The sequence below is a fragment of the Tachypleus tridentatus genome, chromosome 1 (assembly GCF_004210375.1).
Source record: "Tachypleus tridentatus isolate NWPU-2018 chromosome 1, ASM421037v1, whole genome shotgun sequence".
In the NCBI taxonomy this organism is placed as follows: Eukaryota; Metazoa; Arthropoda; class Merostomata; order Xiphosura; family Limulidae; genus Tachypleus; species Tachypleus tridentatus.
In genome coordinates, this window is record NC_134825.1 from 50,720,740 (window position 1) to 50,739,007 (window position 18,268).

The following is an 18,268-nucleotide window of genomic DNA, read 5'->3' on the forward strand; positions in this document are numbered from 1 at the left end:
AGAATCCGGGTTTTGATACTCATGGTAGACAGAGCACAGATAGCCCATTGTGTTGCTTTGTACGCAACTTCAAAAAATCAATCAGTCTCTTTCATTGTAATATTTACGCGTTTTTTATTATTTATGTTGGCTTGTTCTTGTCATTGTTAAGCATAAAGTTACACAATAGGGTGTTTGTGCTAAACTCACCACGGGTATCGAAACCCGATTTTTAGTATCACAAACCTGTAAGCTTAATGCTGAACAACTAGCGGACATTTTTTATTAGTTTTATTAATGTCGTTTTCGTTTATTATAAGTGTATTTATTGTATTTGAAGTGTATTAGAAACTTCCTTACTTTAACCGTTCTTAAGATGTTGAAAAATTCAATAGACTTCCACACAAACAGTTAACCATAACGTTTTTCTTTTAAAAAAATTGGGTAAGTTAGTTTTCTCGTTTGGTTTTAATTAAGGAGTCTTTGTGCTGCTTAGTGATTTAATTGCAAACCTATTTAAGGCGTTCGACTCGTAATCTGAGGGTCGCGGGTTAGAATCCCGGTCGTACCAAACATGCTCGCCCTTTCAGCCGTGGGGACGTTATAATGTGACGGTCAATCCCACTATTCGTTGGTAAAAAAGAGTAGCCCAAGAGTTGGCGGTGGGTGGTGATGACTAACTGCCTTCCCTCTAGTCTTACACTGCTAAATTAGGGACGGCTAGCACAGATAGCCCTCGAGTAGCTTTGTGCGAAATTAAAAACAAAACAAAACAACAAACAGAGTATGTGATTAATTGTAACAATTTAATAAAGTAAAATCAGTAAAATAAAGCGAACAGATTCAAATAATTTCAACATCTTTCAACTTGGTCGGCTGAAATAAAGCTGCCACCTGTAATTTCGGATGTGTGACGACCTGTGATCTGCAGGCTTATATTAGGGAGTGTCATGTTCAGTCTGAGTTTAGCAAGTAATTTCGATGCTAGTCATTAGGTGTCAAAATTAAGAAAAAGTGAGATAACATTAACATACATTGATAAACATTTTGTTATTATAACCTTTAAATTTTACTTGTAGGAGTATTCATGCCGAATCATTTAAAAATAATGAAAATGAATCGTGATTAACGACAACACTGGCGGTCAATGTGATATTTGCTGCAACTATTACTGCTTACAGTAATAGTGATAGGTGAAGCAAGTGTTTTCTTGTGGTCAGTGATCACTGATAATGATTTTGTTGGTAATTAATGTAAAGTTTACAAAACTTAATGAAATAATTAAGTGATATGAATAATTGAACGTCGTTTATGAGTCACTTAAGAATGAAACAAGAGTTTTTAGTCGTCATTTTACTTGGATGTTTCTTGCTTATGTTGACTAACTGTTTTTGGATGCTCATGTATTCGCAAAAAAACTTTATAAAAGAAGGTATGCCTTATTTTTAATAAGTAATATACATTATTTAGTTTTGAATTTCTATTTCTTATTAGATGGAATGATTTGCTTAGCTTAGCTTTAAGCATTGATTATTAATAACTGAATGAAAGTAAAAAAAAGAAAAGAGTGCATTATAACTTTCAAACCATACTATGCTATATTCAAGTCTTTCTCTCAATACCAGACTTGTGTAAACTATCTAGGATATAATAGACAATGTGGCTGAGATGCTGTTTATAATGATTAATTGCTTGACAACAGCTGTAAGATAAATAGATGTGCTTCATAAATTAACCTTAGTATTTGTGTAACAATAGCATATGGTAATAGTATGAAAGCAGATGAACAGTGCAAGTATTATAAAGAACATTTATGTTATAAGACTAACTGCTACAATAGGTAAAATAATGTTTTGAGTTTTGTGGTTCTGTTTTAAGGGGGTTACACTGGGCTGTGAGTGCATGACAAGGGATTATATTTTATGAGACCTACTAAAATTTGGATTTATATATCTTAGATTTATTATAACTTTCTATTAACAGTTGTTTTATTATCAATAAATAACAATGAATTAATATTTTGGCAACACTAAAATTCCCCATTAATTTTTGGAGAATTTTGGAAGGTAGAAGTTCCAGTCACTTAATTCTAGATTAAAAGATAAGTTGTCTACTAGTTTTTTTTTTATTATAAGTGACTAACATTTAAACTGGAATTGATTCTTAAATTAGTAAGTTAGAATTTTATTCCCAAACTGTTGAAAATGTATTTGTTTTTCCATTCTTCCTTTTTATAATTTAGCTATTTGATCTGAAATGGGTCATTTTGTATTTTTATTGAAGTTTTCCAAACACAAAAATATTTCCTAACTAATTTATTCTAAATAAGTTGCAACAGATATGTAATATGTAGCTTCAGCTTTTCATCTTTGTTGATGTGCAACACGTTAATTTTTTTACATATTGGCCTGATTTTTAGGCACTGTTTTTAGTTGATAAGTAGGTGGTAAAATTCAGTCACCTTGTATACATATGTGCACTATATGTTTACTCAAGGTCATTGCTAACTCTTGTATCTAACCTACCTGCAGGCTTCTCACTTATATTGATTTTGCAAACCTAAAAAAGGACATTATAAGAGTGTTTTTTTTTTCCTTCCCATGATTTCTGAAAATAGAAGTTCCCTTATTTTCAAGATTGACCTATATTCGATCCAGTATGGAATACAGCAGGAACAAATTACAATATTAAACTTTTATTCTTTTGAAAGCATTCTTGAAACCTAATGTAAGAGTACTGCACATATTGGTTTGTTGTCTAATATTGACCTTTATGTTAAGTGTTTGTAGTAGAAGAGATCATATTTCTTTCTTTGTAGCTGAGTAACACAATTTCTAATTCATTTCATTTAGTTAATATGGATTTTTTGCTCATAATATACTTGACATATGGTAAAAGAAAAAGTGTTGATTTAATTTCAAATTGGCATTTCTTTCTTGATAACAATGTTGCAAACTTTGTGAGGAAAATAAGTAGCGTTGGTGTTCCAAACAAGCAACACTGACTTTCCAAACTGCTCTTTCATGGCTTACCCTCTATATGGCAATTTGCATTTTAACTGGAATATAGAATGTTTTTAGTGGGTGGGCCAGAAAGTTCACTGAAGTGAGTGTTGGTGTTTTTCAATTGATATAGTATGGGGAGAAAACAATTCAAAAATTATAATGATGTGGATTATTCATCGACACAGTCAAACACGGAAATCACTCTTACAAAGAGTTTACTGTGCATTGAAGTCAGCTGTTACATAAAAGCCCAAACAAGAGACCTTAGATTAGTAGAAGCTCAAAAAAAAACAACTTTTAAAAAAATCTCAATTCCACATATTATAGGTGGACTTAGCAACAATGTTTAATATGTTTGTTAAAATTTGTGTACTGTAGTGCAAAGCTGTAAATGAAACTTGTGTTCAGTTAATGCATTCATATCCAGTATCACTTTCAATCTTAAGAGAATCTGATACACAGCTGAATCATAAGTTTCAAACTTATTACAGTTGTATTTAGTATCTATGAAATCTTTCATGTCTGATGAAGTAGTGGGTGCATCATAGTAAATGAGAGATTTGAATTATAGTTGGTAGTCATGTGGCCAAAAATTAACAGGGGTGACATCTGGTAATCATGCTGATCATGTGTGTGGAAAGTTAGTAAAGGACAAAACCTCCTTGATTAAAAACCCTTCAGTACAAATAATAACATGAAAGTTTAACATCATAATTGATATTATTTTTAGTGTGGTATTCTTCACCTAGTCAGGATCTGGGTCAGAGCTGTGTTCAGTCACATAAAGTACTGCTTCACCTACAAAACTGTACAAGCACAACTTTGCAAGACATTGCAATCTCTGAGAACATTCCCAATGTATTCTTGTACTGTTGGTGTATAAGTAGTCTTCTGCGGAGAGGTGGAACCTCTTATTGTTCTTGATGACCTCCATGGTGGTTGAAGAGAGACTGATGTTTCAGGTAACTCAGAGAGGAAAACCAATTTTTAAAAACACAACATTGGTTAGAAAAACAGCATATTGCCACTATAAAGTGTAGATTACACAGTAGTCACTCGGATAGATAAAACAGTGATTACCTATGGTATCTCAACATAGTAAAATAGAAGAAATAGAAAAATTGGGGGGCTTTTGTCCTATTTTCCACTTTTACTAAGTGGGTTTTGTCCTACTTTGTAGTTTACTTGAGGGGGTTTGTACTTCGGGGATATTTTGACCAAGGGTGTTTTAGTTCATCCCTGTGGAAAGTATATGCTGGTTACTTTATCCCTAAAAGCACATCTAAACAATGACTTGATAACATTTTATATTGTGATGGGTAGAATTCCATCTTGTAGGAAGACTGTTTTATTTGAAACTTTTCTGACATGCATGAATGATGACACATTGGATATTTGACATTATTTTCTCCATTTGGCAGTTTTACATTTATATTACCTCTATGTTATACCAATATTATTTCCATGACTGTAGTGATGCTCTGGAAGAACAATTCTTATGTTCAAAAGCAAACTGCCAGGAGATATTTTTAATAACAGGATAAATCATGACATCTATGCATTTTGCTTTTATGGTCATGGGTATGCAAATTACTCCACAGCAGATAAGTATTCTTTGTCTTTCTCACTGTCTTATCTACAACCCACAAACCCAATAATTATCAGTTTTTAAGGTGTGTGTAGTAGAGTAAGTGAACTAACATTATAAGACCCTTGTATATATAATATTAGCTGAATGGCAACTTGTATATTTCATGCATTTTAGATAACGTAACTGATTATCAGATGCCCAATGTTTATAAAAACTGAAGGAAGTTATTAATATTGTTTTATAAAAGCAGACTTGTAAGATTTTATCTATGATGCACAAGAACCCTGAATATCATAGGTAAGTTCTTACAAGTCTGCTTTTATAAAACAATTACTTCCTTCAGTAAACAACATACCTAAAGAAATTTCTAACATTTAAATACTCCTTGGCATAAACACACTATTTTCTAATATTTGCTTTGACATCAGTTATAATCTCTGCACTTTATCAAACAATTGTACATGAACTGCAAAGTAAAATGGCCTCTGTAATATATTCAGGGAAATATTAAAATAAATGATTAATTACTTTATAACTTAAGATGTCCAACTGCCTCAACATTACTATCAGTACTTGAAGAAAAAGATATTGGTGAAATTTGTTTTCAAAAGAAATTTTTTTTTAGGACCTATTATACTGCATGTTAAAGTAAACAAGAAAAGAATTTAGTTATGATTGTTCATAAACATAGTTTTCAGCTGAGTCTTTAGATTTAATAAAAACAAATAGAATTCTGGAATATATTTACAGAAATATTGAATTCCAGAGCGAAAAGAAAAGACTTTGGTAAAGTATGTAGCATGTTCTGTTGTGTTTTGTTTTCATAAGAACTGCATTAAGTTGATTTCTGTGCTTAAGTTGATTGTGGGTGGAGAGGAGACAAATATGCTGAAAAACTTATTCCCCATATGGTTTAACAATTAGATTTTGATGTATTTATCTTATCTAAGAAAGTCATTTAAATTTTTCCATTTTCAACCTTAAGCTGAACATTTCTCACTGTATTCTAATATCACATTTGTTTTTGATTTGTCTATTATTCTAAGTTTTACATTGAATTTTACTGAGACTGCTTATATATGTAACATACTTACCGTAACTTAGTGACCATAAATTATCAAACATATTAATTGTGATAATGCATTTAAAGTGTTTTTTCTTATTATTTTTAACCTTGTCATTTTTAATATTCTAATAAACTAAGTCTCCAAAGAATAGTGAATGGTACCCAGAGAGGCTCAAGGATTCTTACCTGTTTACTAGAGTTTAGAAGTAGAGGCAACTTGATTCGGGCTTCAAGAACTGTTAAACTGTGAGAGTTGAATTTGAGCAGCAGATTGATAACATTCAGTGTAGGAATCTTAATGATAAACTTAAACTTTGAAAATCCTTATCTAGATTTGTTGATGATAAACTTAAACTTTGAAAATCCTTATCTAGATTTGTTCTTATGTAAAAATAATACTTTCTTGAGCTTTTGAATTGATCCAATGGTAATATCATGTGTGCTTTTGATGGAAATATGTTTAAATGTTTTGTGTGTGTATATAAGAAAAGATATGAGTAACCAAGGTAGTTCACCTTTTTGTTGTTTGTACAGTTAAATAATGTGTAGTGGAGTAAATGGTTTTTCTAACTTTATTTTTTTAAGTTATGAAGACCAAATAATGGTTTTTAATCAGTTTCTTAATTTTTCTAAAATTTCTTATTGGCAAGGAGATACATTTGGCTTTTATTTTCTAGTGTACAGAGAATAAAAGTTTTGGAAATAGCTTTAGTATGTTGTGTTCTTTATATAAAAATATTAGACTTTGGTATGTGACACTTTTTTGAAAAGAAAAGATATTAAATATGACAAGAAAAGGTTATTTGAAGTAAAATTGATATAAAAATCATATAAATACTTTTTTCCTTTAGTGCCACAGACGCTCTCTTCCAGTTCCATAAATGACAGTTGTGAATCAATGATACGTGAAACTGTTAGGATTTGTTCCAGTAAAGGAACCCAGGTAGGCAAAACAACTGAATACATACATCATACATAACATTTGGTAATAGTCATACATATATGTGTATACACAGAAGTATGTATATAATTTAAGATTGAAATATTTGTGTGAAAGTTGCTGTTTAGAAATGTTATGTGACATGTATATAAATTATGCTTGATAGCTATTTAATTTTTTATTATGTTTTCTAATAATGGTGAATTTGCTTGTATATATGAGATGAATAAAGGAACTTATATAATTTTATTAAAAAAGATTTCATGACCTAAAAATATGGAACATTAAATATGTAATTGTAATAAAGATATTTAAAAAATAAATTGTGATTTATATTTTTCACAAAAGAAAACTGTTTCTTAATATGTAATTGTAAAACCACTTGTTGTCTAGATTTCAAAATAATTTTTTTGAAAGACATTCATATTATCCCCTATATTTTATAGAATGTCTAATAATAATAATAATGTCACAATTTCCTATTGTAGTGATTTTTTTAAAAATATAATGCAAATGTGAATGAAAAATGCTCATTCTGAAAACTGAATTTATTTATTGTAATGTTGTTTTTTATTTTTATTTTATGTAGACTTCAAAACCAAAGTACACCCCAAAAGTTGTTCCAGTAGGACTTCCAATGCATCACCTACTTACTGCTGTTCAAAATGCCAAAATTGTAGGAAGAGATGAACCACAAAAGAAGTTCTTGACTATAGGTATCCCCAGTGTGGCTCGAAAAAAAGGAAATTATATAAGCTCTACATTAAATTCTCTCATAAATCGATCCAATGCTGAAGAACAAAGGCAAATAACAGTTGTAGTGCTATTAGCTGATTCTGACTCAAATGTCCGAATGTTCCGAGCTAAATGGTTATCAAGTCAGTACAAAGAGTATATAGATTCAGGGTTTTTGCATATTATTGAAACTGTGCCAGATATTTATCCATCTTTTGAAAACTTACGCCATACCTTTAATGATCCTGACTCACGCGTCAGATGGCGTGCTAAGCAAGTCGTTGATTTTGCATTTTCATTAAGTTACGGAATGACCTTGTCTGAATATTACCTAATTTTAGAGGATGATGTGGAATGTGCTCCTCATTATGTAAAAGCCATTCAAGAATTCATAAAGATACAGAGGAAAGATTGGGTTTCTTTGTCATTTACAGGCTTTCTTATTATTGGAAGGCTTTTAAAGTCTTCAGATTTAGAGAGGCTTGTGAGTTTTTTGATGCTTTTTTATTCTGAAAAACCAGTGGACTTGTTGATTTTACAGTACATAGATCTCATGGTGCCAAGTAGAACTGTTATCACTCGTCGTGTTCCAAGTCTTTTCCAGCATGTTGGAATACATTCTTCTCTTGATGGGAAAGTTCAGAAACTAAAGGATAAGAAATATTCTGCATTAATACGAAAATATCAAGTTGTAAATCCGGAAGCAGATTTAGTTACTTCAATGAAGACGTATGAAACTTACTATCCTGAAATGGCATATGGAATATCATATGGGTATTTCTGGGCTATGGCTCCAAAAGCCAATGATACTTTAGACATAATTTTTCATGAACCTCAGAATGTTACTAAAATATACATCAAGTCTGGTTCTAATGATCATGTCAATGATATTCTAGTCAATGGTGTTTTACAGATTAGTCCACATTTTATTAATTTAGTTTCAGATTACAAAGCAGAGTGTGAAAACTTTGTGCCTGTTGCAGGTTTTGAGAAGGGAATTGTAAATATTACTCTACATAACTTTCTTACTCAGTGTGTAAGGATCAAGGTTACCATGACCCAGAAGAATTGGCTAGTCATTTCCGAAATTGCAATTTTTAAATAAGAGTACCTAAATTTTAAATGTGAATTATTTTTAGTACCATAGGTTACCATTAAACAAATTACTTAATCCTAAAACTTCTTGACTCTGAAGTGAATGCAAGTTTAAAATTTTATTTTGCTGTAATGATGTAGTTTATTTATCATCCACTACACTTTTATAAGTTATATAATTTCTTAAATTGTATACCCTGTAGGTGGATCTTGTATGACAATATTGATATTGTATACACAGACAAAAATTTAAATACTTTGTATGTTGTTTGCATACTGTGAAAGATTTAGGCCTAGGAAGGAGGATTTAGATGATATATATTGTCATTCTTAAGTGTGATATGCCTTAGCATTATCTATTACTAACTGTAAATATGCATGATATGGAAGTGTGTGCAATTGTATTTGTGTTGTAATACTGTATCATTGGATGAACTCTGGGATACACAGTTTTTACATATATTGGTGCTAGTGAGGTGATATTGATTTATTAAGAAGTATGACTGAAACAATATTTTTACTATTTGAAGTTGGTTTTTAAGTTTTATAAAATGGCAGTATATGATATTGTGTGACTTGTGAATTCAGTGTTTTCATACCTAAAGAATCCAATAAATGGCAACAACATATGAAATATTTTACATATGTAATGTAACTAATTAAAAAAACAGTTTAAAAGATTCACACCAAGTTAAAAAGTGTTTGAATATTAGAATTTTACACATTTCATACTTATTAAGGTTTGCAGCTCAGTTGAATTTGTCATTGGTTTCCATTGAATAGGGTAAAATAAACTACAGAAGAGCTATCATTACAGAGATATTTGAGCTCAACATTTTTAAAGTTTTTCTTTAAGCAAGTATATTATATCTCAAAACTTTTTTTTTAAGTCTAATTTAACTCTTTTCAAATAAGTTACTATAATTATTCTCCATGATTGCTAGATCATCATATTTAGTTATTTTATGGAAGTAATCATACTTTGGTTTAAAAATGATATTGTTACTCACTTAAACAATCTTTTCATAGTACTGTAATTCAAAGTTTCTTTAAATAATTTCTTTTTCAAGTTCATAATTTTAAAATAATGTGCCAAATACGACTTTATTTGTAAAACATTAGAAACCTTACAAAAAACATTGGTATTATTACTTTCCAATGTTTCTACTGTTGCTCTTACACTTTAATTAATATTTAGTTCATGAAAGAACAGCCTGCTTTCTTTTAAGCACATTTTATGTTAACAAAACATTACGGCATAAGTATACACTCTTAAAAAAAACAAGGTTTTCAACTAGTGCTACTGCTATAAAAATAATTTAAAGCATGTGAGACAAATGTTGACAGAATTAACCCTCAGTTTATGAATACACATGGTATATATGAAATATTTAATGTATCCCAGAAAATTTGTAATATTCAAGAAAATTGTTTGTTCATTACTGGTTTAGACAGAGAGTACCATTTTTAGTGCAGCATTGTTCAAGAACAACAAATTATAATTGAGAATACAGAGTAATACAAAAAATATATAAATATCAAGTTAATGGGATTCTTTTCAATAAAATTCTTTAAATAAGTTGACGCTTTTTTAGATGTGAAGTTCATGACTGAGAAAGTTGGACTTAATCATGTTAGATCTACCCTGTATAGAGCTGTTTTAATTAATTCATTAGTATCATTATTACCTATAAATGTTAAATACTAAAATGAAAGACCAAAGTCAATCCATGTACAAATTTATTTTTGGTTTATGTAGTCAAGACAGAATTATACAATTTTATATGAATGTTACACTTCATTAAAAGATTGTATATAGTATCCATCTTCTACTCTATTGCACCGACTTTAGCCAATGTCAAAGAAAATATGTGGTTAATAAATTAATAATAATAACAATATCCCATAATCAACTATTATTAATATGCCCATTATCATTCATGCTTGCTTATAACCACAGATACATTCATCTGAATATTACTCAGTTCAATGTATTTTACTATTATATATGCCTATACAGCCTTCACTGTTTCATATTTCGGTCAGAATGATTCTTATTCAATGAAATACTCTAATGTAAATTACAGCAGTTGAAAAAGTAATTAAAACACAATGTATTAGAAAGCCAGTTTTTAGATCACTGGTCTGGCACGATTTTTCTCCCATTTTTTGTGTTTTTACCCACATTAAAATGCTGTGTAAGAATACTAAGTTCAGAAAATTATGTTTCACATCTGCAGAATTTGTTTGTTTGTTTGTTTGGAATTAAACACTACGGTACACAATGGGCTATTTGTACTCTGATCGCCACAGGTATCAAAACCCAGTTTCTAGTCGTGTGAGTCTTTAGACACACTGCTGTGCCACTGGGGGGGAACTGCAAAATTTGCCATCTCTGATTCAATACATGTGAAATCATGTAATACTCTAGTTTTTGCAGTACAGTCCCTAATAAACACTTTGGTACATCAATTTACTTTTCAAATTCATTGTATACTTTTCCAGATTAGCAAATATACTTAAATTATAACACTATGTAACACAAATTTTGTTCCTGGATAGTATGTGTTATTTCTTAATTGCTTATGTTGTAAAATAACAGAAAATGGCCAATATTCCCTTCAAACTTTGCTTTGGTGACCTGGATAATGAAATTTAAAAATTAACCTATTTTCTATGTTAAAATGGGCAAATTTGCATATTTACATAAGGTCTGAATAAAACAACATATGAATCAAGATTTACATGTATTTATGCTAAAGTTATACAAAAATGTTTAGAAGTAAGTAGTTTTTTGAGATTTGTTACTGTAATGTAAATAACTTTCATGTATCTGCCCCCAAATATAGTCTCCCATCATGTTTTCATTATATACCCCTTGGTAGTGGTGTCCAAAGTCCAGTATATCTTGGTGGAAGTGCTCGCCTTGCTCCTCTGAGTATGCTCCCATGTTCTCCTTAAATTTATCAAGATGAGCATCAAAGATATGGACTTTCAGGGACATCCTGCAGCCCATTTTGTCGCAAATCTTCACCAGAGCCTCAGCCAGTTCCACATAATTTTTGTCCTTGTGATTGCCCAAGAAGCCCCGAACCGCTGCAACAAAGCTGCCCCAAGCTGTTTTTCCCTTCCTATTGAGCTTCTTGGGAAATTATGTGCATTCTTTCAGGATCTTTTTTATTTGTGGTCCAACGAAGACACCAGCTTTTACCTTTGCCTCAGACAGCTTAGGGAAGAAGTCTTGAAGGTACATGAAGGCTGCAGACTCCATATCAAGAGCTGTGACAAATTGTTTCATAAGACTAAATTTTATGTGCAATGGTGGGAACACCACCTTCTGGAGGTCCATAAATGGCTCACACTTGACATTGTGCCTCCCCACAGAGGACTTGGTCCATTGTAGCCAGTTCTTCCTGTCGTAGTGTGCTGTGGTGTCCCTGCTGTCCCAAAGGCAAAGATAACAGGGAAACTTTGTAAAGCCTCTTTCGAGACCCATCAGGAATACCACCCTTTTGAAGTCTCTGATAACCTCCCAGCCATACTCATCATATTTCAAGGCTTCAAGCAAGGTCTTAACACTGTTGTATTCCTCTCTGAGACACACTGAAAGATATCTAAATTTTAAAAGGTCTAATGTTTGTACAGTATAAAATCTTACTATTCAAGCAAAACAATTGTCCATCTTACCTTCTAGAGATTTTTTGCAGTGCTCGCAGGTAAAATGAGGTACCCAGGGTTTGTCTTGATCCCCTACAGGCATGCCGAAATATGCCTACAGGCTTCACACATTTTAGCAGATGCTGTCACAGTGTACTTTTTTGTTCTTGTCTTGATAAATTGGCCAAATACGTAGCAGAATGCATCTGGAGAATGCTTGCAGCTTCTTGATGCTCTCTCTGATAAAATCAGATAGGAATATGTGTTCACTTAAGCAGCTAGAACTAAACTGGAGTGGTGAGCCCCTGTATATATATATATTACTATGGATAATTCTAAAAGGTTCTTAAAAATTCTCATAAGTTCTACAATATTCTAGAAAGTTCGAGAAAATTCTCTATCAGCTACTCAGCACTGAATCTACCTGAAATGTTCTGGAAAATGGGTAAATTTCATTATCCAGGTCAGAAAAGCAAAGTTTGAAGAGAGAAATATATCTTTTCCATTTACTTTAGGCATAAGCAGTTGGTAAATGACACTTTCTGCTCAGGAACAAGAAAAAGTAAAAATTTTGTTACATAATGTAATATATGAAAATTTCACAGAGAAAATGCATAGCACCAATTATACATTTAAAACCATTTTTGATGACGAAAAAGCCACTTGAAATAAAAATGCATCTCAGAATGGTTGGTGGGGGATTTTCACTTTTATTGATAAGCAGAGAACAACAATTGGTTTTAAATGCATCTCAGAACAGCTGGTCTGGGTATCAACACTTTTATCAATAAGCAGAGAACTTGGTTTCTGCTTCTCAATAAAAGTGTTAATACCCATTCCAGCCATTCTGAGATACATTTAAAACCAATTGATTTTTCAGATAAAACTAACCACACAACATTTTCAGTAACTTTATGTAACTATATAGATAAGATTTTACCATAATACACAGTCCAATATATTTATGGATAGGATTATTTTCTTTGGCATGATGTGACTTTTATAGCAGCCATTTAGATGAGGAAAGTCAGTTATTGTTTCAGATTGTGATATTATTATCCTATCTTTAAAGTAAATATCCAGTGTTTTTTATATTGAGGTTCCTGTTGAGTCAATTAACATTTACCTCTGATATTGTCTGGTGACTGGACATTTATTGGTAAGGGATGTAGCTGATCTTATTGTAAAATATCGAAAAACAACTTTGATCTTCTCATATCAACTCCCTTTACTTAAGAGATCATTTGGCTGCTCACTTTTCTTCTTACTGAAGATTTTTCCATGTATAGTTCTTCCTCAAGAATCAAATGATTTTTTGTCCACCAGGTGGAACAAGTGTTCTTCTACAAACACTTTTTTGAACTCTTCTGCTGCTACTTTCTTAGCATGGAAGACACACTTACAAATTTAATTTTTACTGGTCTTAAACTTCCCTGAGCCTCCCATCTCCTAGTGTGTAGCTTGTGTCCCCTATGATTAAAATCCACTCTGGCCTATTTAGCTATTTCTATCGCAGTATCAAGTATAAAAGTACTACAAGTTTTATTAAATTGTTACACAAGTAACTTAAAACATAACATCTTTGTAAAAAAAAAAATATTACTGCAGTTAGTGTGGAGAAATTAATCATTTTTATTTGTTAAAACAATAATAATATATTATCTGAGTAGACTTTCTAGTTTCATTTCTTACGGGTTTACAAACTTTTTAAGATAAAGCTGCAACAATCAAAAGTTTTATTTTACAAAATAATCTGATGTTATTTTTTACATTGTTTTATTTTAAAATATAGGTTACTTGAAAAACATCCAAAAGTGCTGTGTTTCTACTTTGTCAAATATACCTTCACTTCATAAATAAAGTTAACATTTCATTTTGCTTAATTATAAAGCATTTGAATTTGAGTGAATGTGTTTTTCTTACAGCAAAGCTACGTTGGGCTATCTGCTGAGTCCACTGAGGGAACTCGGTGATTTTAGCATTGTAAATCCATAGACTTTCTGCTGTACCACAGGGGTACAAGCATATGAGTAAATACACAGTTATAGAGAAAATACTTAAGACCCCAAATTGTTGTAAACATGTAATGTTGAATTATCTGGAATAACAAATGTGGAAAAAGTGTACACGCTATTGTTGTGACAATTAACAGATAAACGAATAAATCTATTTTTAAATGTTAAACAATGCAGGTGTTCTTCATATATATTTTTATGCACAAAGTCTAAGATTTAAAATATTACTTTAATTATAAATTAATGTGCATGAAGTTTGAATACAGGGTCTTCTCTGCATTTTTATATATTTTTGCCAGTTGATAAATGTTTTTGAGACAGAAGTCCATTTTATATGTTAATTGTAACTATGTTTGAAAAAATTTTAATTAAAAATATCTTAAAATCAGTATTTCATTATTTTCTGAAATTTTGCAATGTAATTGATGAAGAAAAATAAAGTTTAAATTTGAGTTTCTACACAGCTGCAAAGTTTTGTCTGTGAACAAAATAACCTACTTGTTAAATCTGTCAGTTGTCATTTAAAATTTTTCTGTCCATTCCAAAATGATAACTTATTTTAGCTAAGGACCTATCACTCAAAGATATGTTATCCACTTGTGTGATTTTCCTACATTCAGTTTCTGTACAGGTTTTGTTTGAAACCTTGTTGCAGTGTCAAGTAATTTGTTCATTTACTAATAAAACAGATTTGAAAACAGCTATGGGTAGAGCAAGAATTATATAATAATGCCACACCAGAGTAAATGTATGGGATTGAATTTTTTCCATACTTTCTATAAAAGTATTTGTGTATTAAATTGTTTGTTTGAAAGCTACAGAAATATTTTTCAATGAGAAGATATCAAGTAGCTCAATATAAGGTTGTAAACCTGTTACTATTTAATTGTACAGTGTTTGGAGAATATGATTGTCATCATCAGGTGCAAGCATTTTACCTTGACACAGAAATATGTATCTATTTATACAATATGAAACAAAAAAGTCGTATAACTGATGGCTTAATAAAGATATCTTCCTGATTTTTGGTTCATTGTCTAAAATCAGTACTTTTACTTTTTAATAGTTACATGATTTTATTGAGTTGCAGAGTTTTCAAAGATAAGGTTTTATCATGAAATTAGATGAGTTTTATTAAGTTTACTGTTTAGTATGATTGTTGACTACAAAATATTCTGATGATTTGTCATAAGATATTATTTTAATATTTATTTTATTTGTATAGTGTACATAAATAAATTGTTTAATTGGTTATTTCATCATTTCTAATTACAATTGTAATGTGTCTTAAATAAAAACATTATTACCATAATTGGTGATAGTAAAACATTTTTATTATTTAGTTATTGATTTATGTAGTTTATTTTACAGATGACTAGCAAATACCACTAATGTCCCAGTTCTAGCTGTTTACAGTACTTGTTTCACATTTACATTTTTCATATTGCCATTACAAAAGTAAGGTCACCAACTCCTGCACATTGGAAGATCAATGTTTAGACAAAGCTATGTGTTACCATATGTTTGAAATATCAACATACTACAATTTACAATTTCTCCATGTAAAATAGCATGGTTGTCTTTTTGATGATAATTATTAAGAGTTTTTATTGTTGTTTTTTCCACTAATTTTATTCAAAGGTGTTATACCCCATTTCTTACTAAAAAATGTAATACAATGGTAATCTATATTTCAATAACTAAATCCTACTTATAGTATTTGTAGCTAAAAAAAAACAACCAATGATATTCCAAGCTTATTAAAACTGTTTTTAAAATTACTCTTTTGCAACTATGCATAACAGCACTTGCAACAACAGTCATGTTTTACTTGTGGCTTTGGTAAGTTAGTTGTCTCTTTCCTAAAATATTTGGTCAAATCCATATCGGGATATGCACTTTATTATATCTTAATTCCCTCCTTTCCCACGGTACATAAGAAAGTTACTTGGCATTTGTCAATACAAAATTGTTTACATATAATAGTAACAATGAATTAATAATTAGACTGTTCTTCACAAATTTCTAGGATTTTTTTTTTTAATTCCTAAACTTAAATTTAGAGATCTATAACTAAAACAATAGTTAGCAGTCAGTCTGAAGGCAATATATCAAATTTGAGACTCAAGGATTTTCAGTGCCATGAATTTCAGACCTTCTGACGCCTCCTATTTTTCAAGTCCTCTTTATCTATTTTTAGTTTAAAGTTAATATTTTTCTTAAACTGAAAGTGTATTTCTAATAGGTACTTTTCCATTCTAATAAAAACCTGTCTCAATCTTTATTTTTGCATTTAAGCATTGCTAAAAAATGTTTTTGATCAGTGTACCAGTCTGTATACCACATCAGTTTTTCATCATTTGTGAAGATATACATATCATGTGACTACTCTCCACCAATAATATTGCACCACCTTTTTTGGCACAACTAGTTCCCTCTGTTATTCTTACCCTATCCTCACTTTTAAGAATTGGCAGTTTTAAAAATAATAACACCAGCCATGAGTTGGAAGTGTATGAGAGGTGTTAGTACCTATCAGAAATATATTTTCAGTATAAGGTTTTATCTCTCCTCACAAAGGTAGTATCCAACATTGCAAAGGTTGACAGGCCAGTTTAGATGCATAACATGGAAACCAAGTGGAAAGCAACTGTCCAGAATGAATGGGTGTACGTTGAGATAAAAATGAAGTACACTTGTGGGGTACTGCACTACTTCTGGAACAAGATATGCTCTTTGCTCTCGAAGTAGGAAATGAATCTGATATGGACATAAAAGAAAAAGATAATCAAATATGTAATTCATTCTGAGAGGTGCAACCCGTAGCAAAAAATATAACAAAATTAGCCACATACATATTAAATCTCCTTTGGACCAACAAGGTTCCATAACCTGTCCTCAACATCAGGACAATGTCCACAAAAGCAATTAATTCTAAGAAATGCAATCCATATTAAAATGTAAACAGAAACAGAATGTATATACATAACCTCAACTGGACAGATAAGGTTCCATTCCTTGTCCTGGGCATTAGAAAGTTCAAGATAAAAAATAATATATACATACAGTGGTTAGGACATGTGGACCATACTACACACATACACACACACACACATATATATATATACCCAATAATCCTAGCTGTAAGTAAAAAGAGTGTCATATGTCAAGCAACCAGAATTACAAAGAGTAACTTAGCTTTTGCCTGAAACCAAGGAAACTCCCAGAATCACCAAAGGAGCAGGACGTATAACAAACTGAACTTGGCATTATGAGGATGTGGTGTTGTCTGAACTAAACTGTGAAAATGGGGCAATATTACCATAAAACATTCAACTGTGAATATAGAGAAGATAAATCCAGAAGACATGTAATATTCACTCAGCCATAGGAACAGTGTATGCATGTCCTGTAGCAGATGTTATAAGGCAGATTATATCCCCCAAACTCACCTGTAAGATCAGGGAAAGAACAGAGTGGGATGGGGATCCCATTATCAGTGGTTAAAACAAGAGTTGCTGAAAATAGAAAGAAATGAAAGGAAGTGATAAGACTTATCCCAGTCAAAGTCAAACTTAAATACATAGAATCACCATTGGAGGAAGACAAAATTCACCAGAGGAAGATAGAGAGAGATCATGCAGATAATGAGACATGAATGTATTGGAAGTAGTCCACATTTCAGCCTGGACTATTCCTTCCAGTAAATGGCACAGGTAAGAAACCAAAGATATGGTCCTCCCTAATGTAAGGAGCCTAAGACTGAACACAACACTCCAAATGTAGCCTACCAGTAATCTATACAATTAAATTATAGCTTTTTGTATTCAATATTTCTCTAAATACAACCTAAATTCCAACTGCCTTACTGTTAGCAACTGCACACTGCTTGGTTGTTTAAAAAGGCTGGCTAACCACTACACAAAAATCTTTGTCTTTCATAACACTGTTGAGGTTATTTCCATTCAAAGTATACTTATAATTCAGATTATTACAACCCACATGCATTATCCTGTACTTACTATAATAAATAAAACTCATCTGCCACTTATTCACCTACGTCATTGGTACAAATAAAAAAAAGAACAAAGATCCTAAGACTGAATCCTGAGGTATCCCATTTGTGACTTTAATCCAGTTTATAACAACCCTCTGCTTTCTTCTATCTAGCCAATCTTCTATCAA

At 31.2% G+C, this 18,268-nt stretch overlaps 1 protein-coding gene across 2 annotated transcripts; it reads left to right on the forward strand.

Annotated features, from left to right (window-relative positions):
- The first annotated feature begins 894 nt into the window (after positions 1 to 894).
- On the forward strand, positions 895 to 9,993 carry LOC143248486 (alpha-1,3-mannosyl-glycoprotein 4-beta-N-acetylglucosaminyltransferase C-like). Of its 2 annotated transcripts, none has more exons than XM_076496896.1 (3): positions 895 to 1,411; positions 6,493 to 6,584; positions 7,171 to 9,993. In XM_076496896.1, the coding sequence occupies exons 1-3, from the start codon at positions 1,291 to 1,293 to the stop codon at positions 8,419 to 8,421; spliced, it is 1,464 nt and encodes a 487-aa protein (XP_076353011.1). In that variant the 5' UTR covers positions 895 to 1,290; the 3' UTR covers positions 8,422 to 9,993. The 2 variants fall into 2 exon arrangements, with proteins under 2 accessions (XP_076353011.1, XP_076353021.1); XM_076496906.1 differs by having other exon boundaries at positions 915 to 1,194.
- The last annotated feature ends 8,275 nt before the right edge of the window (positions 9,994 to 18,268 follow it).